The sequence below is a fragment of the Mytilus trossulus genome, chromosome 4, assembly GCF_036588685.1.
Source record: "Mytilus trossulus isolate FHL-02 chromosome 4, PNRI_Mtr1.1.1.hap1, whole genome shotgun sequence".
Classification (NCBI taxonomy): Eukaryota; Metazoa; Mollusca; class Bivalvia; order Mytilida; family Mytilidae; genus Mytilus; species Mytilus trossulus.
This window is the reverse complement of record NC_086376.1, coordinates 91,413,325-91,426,328: the sequence shown is the minus strand read 5'-3', so window position 1 is coordinate 91,426,328 and position 13,004 is coordinate 91,413,325. Positions and strand designations below refer to the sequence as shown.

Here is a 13,004-nt window from a genome sequence, read left to right as displayed (position 1 = left end):
TGATATAAATATATCTACCAACTCTTGTATCAATATCTCTACAAACTTACTTACTTTTATATGAATATCTCTACTAATTTGTATATGAATATCTTTTCTATCTTTTATATGAATATCTCTGCCAACTTGTATATGAATATCTGTACTAACTTTTATATAAATATCTCTACCAACTTTTATATGAATATCTCTACTAACATTAATCTGAATAGCTCTAATAACTTTAATATGAAAATCTCTTCTAACTTTGATATTAATATCTCTACCAACTCTCGTATGAATATCTCTACAAACTTTTATATTCCTCTACTATTTTTTTCTATATGAATATCTTTACTTACTTTTATATTAATATCTCTACCAACTTGTATATGAATATCTCTGCTATCTTTTATATGAATATCTCTACTAACTTATATATCAATAACTCTTCTAACCTTTGTATGAAAATCTCTAACATGTCTGAAGACGTCTAAGTTGGTGAATTCGTGTTGTTCGGTTGCTCTTCGTGACATTAAAGTTAGTATTAATTCTTAAGAAAGCTCAAACGTCAAGTTTATTCGGGGAAATGAATTTCATAGTTTTGCATCTGTCAAACTGGCTTTCAGTTTGTCTTACATAAACTTTTTAGTGTCTTGACGAACATATTAATTAAACAAAGACAGCTGTGTAATACCAGAGTTGTATGTTTATAATCTAAACGTACATTTATAACTATCTGAACGTGGGATTAAAATGTATGGAAGTTATAATGATAAAAAAATCTCCATTTTTCCAGTATTGAAAACTTTGTTTCAATGCCTTTGATGTAGTAATTGTGAAATGAATGTATTTCAGGATTTAGTAAAAACACAAAACATGAACATGATGAAAGTGAGCTCATGTTTCCTGACTAAAAACAGATCATTAAGCTTCAAAATGTAGACATAAAAATTAAAGAAATTTAGACTTTGAAAGTGTGATACCTACGCATAATGTTAAATACTAATAAATCAAAATCAATATCTTCAAAGCCTAACAAACAGACGATTCGGAAATCCGAGATCCGTATATTTCTTCGCCTTGTCATGTAAATTTTTGAAAGATTTTCCTTCTTGTTCTTCGTTAATGGCCCGTCTCAGAGAATATTGATTAATATACCAGACGCGGACGGATAAAACGTATTTATTCTCTCATGATAAATGCTATAAAATTCAAAATACCCACTATTATTCTTCAAATTGCCACGTAAAAGGAAGATACAAAGGAAATTTTAAAATCCACATATCCAAAAATACGACTTCGAAGCAAATCTTTGACAAATAGAACAGAAAAGAATAATTTTTCAAAGAAAACTGAATAATTAGCCGACATAAACATGATGTTGTCTTTGTCTGCATATTAAAAGAAACTATATGTTAAAGAAAAAACAATGACATTTGCGTACCAATCACCAAAAATTCAGGATATATTTTCAAAAATACATTTATGTAATTTTAAAGATTCGAAGCCTGCAGAACAAACATGTTTAATGCATGGATTCAACACTTATATTGCAAACAATGTCTTTAATGGGGTGATTGAAAAAAAAAAGTCCTATTATGTTATTTGTTTAGCGATAAGGTGTATAGTATTCAGAATCATTTATACAGATGAAAAAGTCTGCTTGTATATGTTACAGAGGTGTTACAGGCAATATATCCCCAAGAACTAGAGATTAAAGAAACAACAGACACAGCTTCCTTCGCTTCATTTTTAGACTTATACCTCGAATTTGACATACACAGTCATCTCAGTACCAGAATATATGTCAAATGAGACAATTTTAATTTGAAAATATCAGTTTCCCTGAACTAAGCAGCAATATTCCAACTACACCTGCATTTGGGATATACATTTCCCAACTTATTCGATATTCAGGTGCTTGCAGCTCTTGGTTGGTAAACGTCAACAGAGTCTGAGCAGAAAGTTGATGAACCAGGGAGGGATATGTCAAAGAACGTCTCGTCCTTTTCTTAAAATCAAGTTCATCGGAAGGTACCAAGACCTTGATGATAAATATTCCGTATCAACTTCACAAGTAATACATGATGGTCTTGATTTATAGATTCTGCGTACTGACGTTGTTTATTATCTTAACAACGTGTAATATTGTTCTTTCATTTGTCTTTGTTATATAATTAATATTACTTTTACTGTATGGTCTTTTTTCTGTGATATCCATTTGACGTGGCTCGGTACTTATACATCCCGTCAATGTGTTTGTATTATCTTTCATTTTTCCTGGTGTGTTTTGTATGTGCGACTTTTTTTGTGTGTTTCTTCAGTTCAAATGACGTGACTCTGTACTTTTAAAGATCCCGCCATTATGGTATTGTTCTATTATATGTCATAATGATATTATTCTATTATAAATTTGAAAATACTTGGAACGACAAAATTGTTCGCGTAGTGGTATTAACCATTTATGGACTCTTAAAAATTCTAATGAACTTCTTGATAATTTCAAATCTCAGTCTGTTCCTGAAATTTGTTCTAACATAACTTTTGATTTGTTAGCCTTGTATACAACCATCCCCTCATGGGCAATGGCCTCTAAATTAATACTGTTAGAAACGAGCCAATTTGAAATTTTCATACATCGGAGTTTTCATCTTGTTAAATGAGCTTATCCATGAAAATTTATTCAAATGAGATCTTTCATATCAATTATTCATTGAAAGTATGTGAATAAAACTAATATTTAGAAATAGTTTATTTAAATTTCTTGTATTTGTTGTTTAGGATAGCAAAGTAATTACTCCTGGACAATGGCGTCCATCTGGTATTAAAAATTTCAGACATCTTCTCATTAAGCTTCTCCGGGGTTTCGTGGAAAAGAGTCACTGTCTTTCGTATAACTTCATCTGGAAAAACATCATCGGGGATGTCATTTGTGTAAATGATCATATCATCACGGACAAGAAAACGTCTAATATTTCTATTGAGACACGCAATCAAAATTAATGAAGCACTAGATAAAGGTTCTTTAACCGTAAGCCATTTCAGTTTCTGACAGTTTCTGGCAATGTTAATTACCCAATTGTCCATTCTAGAAAGAAATGATTTGGCATAGCCTTGTTGATATGTCAGTTCTGATAAACTATAATCTACGAATTCTTCTAAAGTTTCACAATATGCCGACATAAAATCAGAAATAAAACAAGGATATCGCAGCCAGACGTTCTTTCTATAAACAAGCGAAGCCAAAGGCATGCTTGGTTTAAATATAACATCTTTTTCAGCCCATTCATGGGTGCAGCTAAAGTAACAATGAACTCGAAGTGTTGGGCCATTCCTCCTTATATCCTTCCACTGTGTATCGTTAATAGCCTCATTGTAAAATTCCCGCGTGTTTTCGTTGGCAACAATGAAAAGATCTGTTAGAGAGTATGAAGCTAGGTGAACTAAAAGACTATGATTAAGTTGTTGTGGATTAATAGCTAACTCTGTCAGATTTACTAAATACAAGATATTCCTTAAAGAATGCAGCTTAAAGGAATTGACAATCCATAGCTCTTTAAGATGTTGTGAATGAGAAGCTCCGAATGGAATTGTAGGATATTTTGACTTCGACACATTGAGTCCTGGAATAACATCACCATCAAGGAATGGACTTTGATCTGTAAGTTTCTTGGGAAAAGCACCAGAAGAAACATCATAGATTCGGACGACTTTGATATCTTTCTTTTTTATAAACAAATTGTTTACACAATCGTGAACCATCATGTCTAATTTCTCTTTCGTATTGGACCATATGGATAATTGTAAAGATGTAAGATTTTGACAATCAGATGTTATATGTTTAAAAAGTTCAATGTCAAACTGTCTGCAAAATGTTACATTTAGATTCTTTATAAGATGACTTCCCTTTTGAACAAAAAATAAAAGTTCTGAGCTAAACTTATATTCTGAAATCATTTCGTCAAGACACATCATATTGCATGTTATCTGAAGTAAAAGCTTTTCTCCAGAAATACATACATTCGCCCACGCCTCGGGTCTGAAAGCAGCACATTCCCACGAACGGCATGTTTTACTAATACAGAATTTATCGAGTATTTCCAAATAACTGAGAACTTTTCCAAGTACTACTTCCGGTAAACATGTCCAGTCAGCCATTGTGTTTAAACTGCAAAACAAAAAGAAATACAAAGAAATATTAAAGGTTATATTCTAAACTCAAAACGTATATGTTAAGGTTCAATTAAACAGAAACCCACAGTAATAAATACATACATGACATAGTGGAATGGACCCTTCATAAAAATTGATTGCAACAAATTCTATATATGTTTATATTTTCAGCTTAAAGTATTTTTATTTCAGTAGTTCACACAAAATACCATATAATGTATTGTATCATTGAAAACAAGATACTTGAGGGAAGTGACTGTACGTCAATGCGACAGCAATCAATCGACACCAAAAAAATAACACTGAGGAATTAAAATATAGATTTCATCTCTAGCTCAAACATATTACGTTTTCAACATTGAATTCATTGGCACTTATCTTTAAATCTCCTGAGTATTTCTATCTTTAACTCAGTGCCAAAATCTTTATGTTTTCAAACGTAAATGTTTATACTTAAACTGAAGTAGTGCCGGCCACGGTCTCATTTCGTGGTTATGTGACCAAAATGTATTGGTTCCATCTGATTTTAAATTGTCTGTCAGACCGATTTATAAGTTTTGGCTGCATGAGCACGTACAAAAAATGACGTATTATTGAAAATTGTAAATTCAAGTTCTGTAATTAGTTATTACTAATTATAAACAGGATAAATCGCAGAAAGCTACTATTTTTAGGGCAGTTTTTCTCAAGCTTAGTCACCGTGTTAGGTCAAATGTGTGTAGTGTAGAAGAGGGACGACAGATACCAGAAGGATAGTCAAACTCATAGATTGAAAATAGACCGTCTGACAACGCCATGGCTAATAATAAAAAGACAAACAGACAACTAATAATACCGAAGACAAAACATGGAAAGCTAAATAATAAGCAACACGAACCCCACCAAAACCTAGGGGTGATCTCAGGTGCTCCGGAAGGGTAAGCAGATCCTGCTCCACATGTGGTACCCGTATTGTTACTTATTTTATTACAAATACGGTAAAGTCTAATTCGGTATAGGTCTCAATCGTGAGACTGGGATCCCGCTATATATAATCACCTTGTTCTATATGTGTAATTATGCACATTTGTCTAGACAGGAGAACCAGTCTAATGTTTGTAAATATAATGGTATGGTTTATGATTTGTTCTACTTTAAGAGAAAGGAAGTATGAGCTGTGCCCACGCATTCGTTCATTTTTTATTGTTTTTATTTGTTATTGGTAAGAAAATATTCGGAGTTAAACATCATTGAAAAAAGCGAATGAAGTGGTTTTTATCATGGCAAAATTAATAGACATGTGTTTGTATATTTTGTATCCAATCCCTTTTGCTACTAAAACTATTTTCTGGACGCGATTTTTTTCTAAATATAAAAATAAAAACAACGTACCATTATATTAAAAGAGTTGATTCTTTGAATTATATGTAAATACAAAATATATTCCAATAATCGAAGTATTCATCACGCGACAATATTTACACATATATATACATATATCTATTTATAACACGGAAGTTTATTGATAAAATTATGGTTACACAATTTGGTAATTCCTGTAACCGAAAAACGTATCTAAATAATAGTGAACAAAAACGTTCTTCTTGCATTCGGGTCGGTTGGATACCTAAACACGTGACTAGCTATAAAGGGTAAATTTCGATTATTAGTTTGTTCAAACAAATAACACAAAGACACTGAAAGGTTTTTTTGAACTAGCATATCGTATAAGCATATAACATAACCCCGAAAATAAAGATGTGTACATAAATAAAACAAATCACCGAAAACAGCCAGGCACCAACAATAAACAGATTTCTGTCAAACTAATATTTTCTTAGATAGCACTGCTTAACTCTCTAACAACAGGACATGTGGTAAGTGCCTCTCATCTGTTTGACTTAGACACCCGACAGCAGAGGTGAAAATCGACAAGTTTAAAACAAACTGTTTCCCGTCCTGAAAAAAGGGTCTATTGTGCATACTTAACATGTTCTTCCTGTCGACGTAGCTTCTAATATTTGTGTATCCACATCACAATGTCACTCTATTGGGAACCCTGTTAAAGAACTATTAATCTGTATGTATCTCCTGTGTTTCAAATATGTAAGAAGATTATGTTGATCTTCCTTCTTGAGGACTCTCAGGAAGATTAGTTTTAACTAATGGGATCAGCCTCTTGAAATAAAGTTTTTTTTTTTTTTAAATTTATTTTGTTATACTTTGAAAGAACCTAAATGTGACACGTTACATAGCAATGGACTTTCGTCTATAGACCATGTCGAAGGCTCTGACCAGTATTCTCGAGCATTGCAATCAGATCGAGAAAAGTTTGCAATGTGTACTCTAACATATCCTAACAGATGTTAACATTTTTTAATTTATTTTCTAACGAACAATCGATATTTTAATGGACAAAGAATGCGAATTCCTGCTAATCTACCTGTTTTATTCTCAGTATGAAGCATTATTCATATAAAACCCCTCAAAGACAAGAAGATTAAAACAAATTTAGAAAAATAACTAAATTTTCTTTTTCTGTTATTTTTATTTTTAATCAGATTGTTAATTATGTCCTTGCAATCTACATGTGTACTTGCATCTCTTATAACCATATGAAGTTTTGTGAACTTGAGACCTGGTTTACGGTGTCATCAAGAGATATTTATATCCACATTATTGCTCGAGTTACACCATGGGTACCACTAATTGTTGAGCTTATCCTAAGTCATCGAATTCATCCAAGCATTTGGGTTTGTATTAATTTTCGTTATCTTTATTTTTCAAATGTGCATCTTTAATGCCACGGTTTAATATTAATCCAATTTAACAAACACAATTCGTTATACACATTAATGGGAACAACTTCACAAGACATAATTGTTATTTTGTCTGATGGACAGTTGTCTCATTGGCAATCAAACCACATCTCCATATTCTATATATTTATTAGCATTGATAAAATTTCCAAAGATATCCAATGTTATGCCAACCCCTTGATGTCGTTAAATTGTATAAATGCCTATATTACTGACCTGATTATATAGCGTGTCTCAAATTGTTCCGCAATATCAAAGATCAAACTAGTGATTTTAAAAATGTTCTTTTTGATATTAAACATTTGATTGAAAGCAATATCAGATTGCCAGAATAATACATATGATGATGATCTCTGTTATGTCAAAACATTAAGACGAATGACATCTAAAAATAACACAAGGAGCAAGAACAATTCGCTAATGATTCAACATAGTTTATTTAACAAATGATCTCTGTTATGTCAAAACATTAAGACGAATGACATCTAAAAATAACACAAGGAGCAAGAACAATTCGCTAATGATTCAACATAGTTTATTTAACAAATGATCTCTGTTATGTCAAAACATTAAGACGAATGACATCTAAAAATAACACAAGAAGCCAGAACAATTCGCTAATGATTCAACATATTCTATTTAACAAATGATCTCTGTAAGGTCAAAACATTAAGACCAATGACATCTAAAAATAACACAAGAAGCAAGAACAATTCGCTAATGATTCAACATATTTTATTTAACAAATGATCTCTGTTATGTCAAAACATTAAGACGAATGACATTTAAAAATAACACAAGAAGCCAGAACAATTCGCTAATGATTCAACATAGTTTATTTAACAAATGATCTCTGTTATGTCAAAACATTAAGACGAATGACATCTAAAAATAACACAAGAAGCCAGAACAATTCGCTAATGATTCAACATATTCTATTTAACAAATGATCTCTGTAAGGTCAAAACATTAAGACCAATGACATCTAAAAATAACACAAGAAGCAAGAACAATTCGCTAATGATTCAACATATTTTATTTAACAAATGATCTCTGTTATGACAAAACATTAAGACGAATGACATCTAAAAATAACACAAGAAGCCAGAACAATTCGCTAATGATTCAACATATTCTATTTAAGGGCATACGATACAGTTACAGGGAAGGGAATGGCGTTGCTAACGTAATTTGTTAGTTTGGCGACGTCAAACAGTGAGATATTGGGAAAATATGCATTTTTCGACTGATTTTTATCATTCAAACTGATTTAATTTGAACACAAGTTCATGGACCCCTATTTTTCAAAACGGCATTTTGTTTCATTTTGCAGGGAGATTATGTGACCCAAATTTTATAAAACTGTAAATAGAGGATTTTTTTTAATTTCAATAAACATGCAGTAAAAAATGACGTTTTTTTCCTCAATTCATGAACATTTGATAAATATGAGTTACTTCTGAATAAAAAATTGCATATTTTTTTAGGATATTTATAAAATACAGAAATTACCGATTATTTAACAAAAAACAAATTGTGTTTATCTTTTATAACAAAAAAGTTATGTCTTTCTTTCGAAAAAGAAATTACGGCCACAAATCTGAATTTTGAGCAAATATATAAAATTTCGACCTCATTTTACTCAAAAAGTAGCACATGAAGGTATATTTTTTATTACATATTTGATTTAATCAGGTAAAAAATAGCCTTTATGCAAATTTTCATGAACTTGTAAATACAGGATCAAAACTGTATCGTATGCCCTTAACAAATGATCTCTGTTATGTCAAAACATTAAGACGAATGACATCTAAAAATAACACAAGAAGCAAGAACAATTCGCTAATGATTCAACATATTTTATTTAACAAATGATCTCTGTTATGTCAAAACATTAAGACGAATGACATTTAAAAATAACACAAGAAGCCAGAACAATTCGCTAATGATTCAACATATTCTATTTAACAAATGATCTCTGTTATGTCAAAACATTAAGACCAATGACATCTAAAAATAACACAAGAAGCAAGAACAATTCGCTAATGATTCAACATATTCTATTTAACAAATGATCTCTGTTATGTCAAAACATTAAGACCAATGACATCTAAAAATAACACAAGAAGCAAGAACAATTCGCTAATGATTCAACATATTTTATTTAACAAATGATCTCTGTTATGTCAAAACATGAAGACCAATGACATCTAAAAATAACACAAGAAGCAAGAACAATTCGCTAATGATTCAACATATTTTATTTAACAAATGATCTCTGTTATGTCAAAACATGAAGACCAATGACATCTAAAAATAACACAAGAAGCAAGAACAATTCGCTAATGATTCAACATATTCTATTTAACAAATGATCTCTGTTATGTCAAAACATTAAGACCAATGACATCTAAAAATAACACAAGAAGCAAGAACAATTCGCTAATGATTCAACATATTTTATTTAACAAATGATCTCTGTTATGTCAAAACATTAAGACCAATAACATCTAAAAATAACACAAGAAGCAAGAACAATTCGCTAATGATTCAACATATTATATTTAACAAATGATCTCTGTTATGTCAAAACATTAAGACCAATGACATCTAAAAATAACACAAGAAGCAAGAACAATTCGCTAATGATTCAACATATTTTATTTAACAAATGATCTCTGTTATGTCAAAACATGAAGACCAATGACATCTAAAAATAACACAAGAAGCAAGAACAATTCGCTAATGATTCAACATATTTTATTTAACAAATGATCTCTGTTATGTCAAAACATGAAGACCAATGACATCTAAAAATAACACAAGAAGCAAGAACAATTCGCTAATGATTCAACATATTTTATTTAACAAATGATCTCTGTTATGTCAAAACATGAAGACCAATGACATCTAAAAATAACACAAGAAGCAAGAACAATTCGCTAATGATTCAACATATTTTATTTAACAAATGATCTCTGTTATGTCAAAACATGAAGACCAATGACATCTAAAAATAACACAAGAAGCAAGAACAATTCGCTAATGATTCAACATATTTTATTTAACAAATGATCTCTGTTATGTCAAAACATGAAGACGAATGACATCTTCAAAAACACAAGAAGCAAGAACAATTCGCTAATGATTCAACATATTCTATTTAACAAATGATATCTGTTATGTCAAAACATTAAGCTGAATGACAGCTAAAAAAACACAAGAAGCAAGAACAATTCGCTAATGATTCAACATATTCTATTTAACAAATGATCTCTGTTATGTCAAAACATTAAGACGAATGACAGCTAAAAAAACACAAGGAGCCAGAACAATTCGCTAATGATTCAACATATTCTATTTAACAAATGATCTCTGTTATGTCAAAACATTAAGACGAATGACAGCTAAAAAAACACAAGGAGCCAGAACAATTCTCTAATGATTCAACATAACAACAATTGCATCTGTAGTTTTATTTTCTCTAACTTGGAAATTAAGGAACAAACAACTAAATTAAACGGATATGAACATCCGGAATAGACTTCGTTTGTTTATCCAAGATGTGCTCTAAATCAATGTTTAAACAATGATAAAAGTAAAAGAAAGGGAAATGAAGCAAATTAAAAAATCTGCTTTCATATATAGTGTTTATAATTACAGTCGGAATCAGAGGGGAATAATCTTCAAAATAACACATTGCCTTCTAAATTACAAAACAAAATGCTTAACTAGTATTCTTCAGTTGAAAGAAGCTGTGGAGAATCCTTGCTGTGAAGTTTTAATCATTTTCCTAATGATCTATTCGGTATTCCCAAGTCGAACTTCGCTTTAAATCTTTTTCTTAATATACTTATAACTCTGCCAATGAAAGTGGCCATTGTCATTAAGGAGGAAATAGACACGAGAGTGAATTACAAGTATAATTCTTCTATCAATTCACTCTACACTAAGTAAAGACATGGGTTAAATCAATCATCATAGAAAGCTTCAGTTTAACGTGCTGAATAAAAGTAATATTTAACAAGTTAAATCAAGTTAAATCTCAATCAAGTCGATTAAAATCCATACATCAATGAATTCTGTTTACTCATGCCAGCATCACTGTATGTAATTAAGAAGATATTTAAGATGTTAAATACAAAATCATAAGTCTTATAATAACATACAAAAATACATCAATCGAAAAACAACAGTAAAGACAGTAAATATTCACGAAATTACTTAGAAATCAATATCGAGTCATACAAACCATACAAAACCAAGAGTTAAACATATTTGCTCTCTTAAGATAAGCATGCCCTTCTACACAATATTATCACCCACCGTATTGTGTAGCATTGCTCCTCCTTCTTTACAATTGACAACCATCGTATTGTGTAGCATTGCTCTTCCTTCTTCACCATTGACACCCATCGTATTACTTATCATAACTCTTCCTTCTTCACGGTTGACCCCCATCATATTGCTTGTCATAAAACTTCCTTCTTCACCATTGACAACCATCATATCACTTATCATAACTCCTTCTTCTTCACGGCTGACCCCCATTATATTGCTTATCATAAAACTTCCTTCCGTTCACCATTGACAACCATCATATTACTTATCATAACTCCTTCTTCTTCACGGCTGACCCCCATCATATTGCTTATCATAAAACTTCCTTCCGTTCACCATTGACAACCATCATATTACTTATCATAACTCCTTCTTCTTCACGGCTGACCCCCATTATATTGCTTATCATAAAACTTCCTTCCGTTCACCATTGACAACCATCATATTACTTATCATAACTCTTCCTTCTTCACGGTTGACCCCATCATATTGCTTATCATAAAACTTCCCTTTTCACCATTGACACCCATCGTATTACTTATGGTTGCTCTTCCTTGTGCACAATTGACACCCATCGTTTTGCCTATTATTGCTGTTTCTGTTTCACCAATGACACCCATCGTTTGGCTCAGGGCAAAGGAACAGCATGGCAAAGAAAGCATTAATTCGCCAGTTTTATTTAATAAAAGGGGTTTTCTATATACATGCAAAACGCTTACTTGGAATAAACAATATAAATGACAAGGTCTCCCTTCGCCCATTGAAACAATATCTAGCTATAGCTTTTAAACTTAAGAAACAAAAATAAATCAAATGACATAAAATATAAAATAGGTCTTTTGGATGGTAGAACAAATTAACAAAACCAATTTTCAAATAAATCGACATCCATTATTGGATGTCCCATAAATACAAGCCAATCTTTAAGATCCTGTGCGGAAAGAAGTCATCAAAGATAAGGAAGGATATGTCGATCGATTGACTGCACATGCAGACAGTTATGTCATCACTCCAGATATAAAGATGACCACAATCTAAATTAAAAGCATTAGTAAAATATAGATCTGCTAATGACATGTAGAAATTAAGTGCAAAACACTATTTTTGTCCTCTTCTTTTTAAGTGAAATGTGCCATTGAAATGAAAACAGTGAAGCCGTATGGCAAGCCGATTTGCTATTTATTCTTAATTCAAGATATCTCATAAACTTTATAAGATATCTTCTATAGTTTATAAAATATCTCATATAGTTTAAAAGATATCTTCTATAGTTTATAAGATCTTATATAGTTTATAAGATATCTCATATAGTTTATAAGATATCTCATATAATTTATCAAATATCTTATATAATTGTCTTTAAAAGATATCTCATATAATTTATCAAATATCTTATATAATTGTCTTTAAAAGATATCTCATAAACAATATAAGATATATTATAAACTATATGAGATATCTTATAAATTATATAAGATATCTTATAAACTATATAAGATATGATCTTATAAATTATATAAGATATCTTATAAATAAAAATTGTTTATAAGATATCTCATATACTTTATAAGATATCTTATAAACTTTATAAGATATCTTATAAACTTTATATAAGATATCTCATATAATATATAAGATATCTTATATAATATATAATATATCTTATATAATATATAAGATATCTTATATAATAAATAAGATATCTCATAT

General features: G+C 30.6%; 1 protein-coding gene across 1 annotated transcript; it reads right to left on the bottom strand.

The window, feature by feature from the left end:
• Positions 1-2,716: 2,716 nt before the first annotated feature.
• LOC134716290 (uncharacterized) lies at positions 2,717-5,643 on the bottom strand. The gene is made up of 2 exons (XM_063579186.1): positions 5,527-5,643; positions 2,717-4,150 (listed from the first exon to the last, which is right to left on the bottom strand). Exon 2 carries the CDS (start codon positions 4,138-4,140, stop codon positions 2,734-2,736), a length of 1,407 nt encoding a protein of 468 aa, XP_063435256.1. The 5' UTR covers positions 4,141-4,150; positions 5,527-5,643; the 3' UTR covers positions 2,717-2,733.
• Positions 5,644-13,004: the final 7,361 nt, after the last annotated feature.

What these genes read in the sequence shown, in the direction of transcription:
- LOC134716290 (XM_063579186.1), bottom strand. Translation starts at nt 4,140, where the DNA reads ATGGCTGACTGGACATGTTTACCGGAAGTAGTACTTGGAAAAGTTCTC.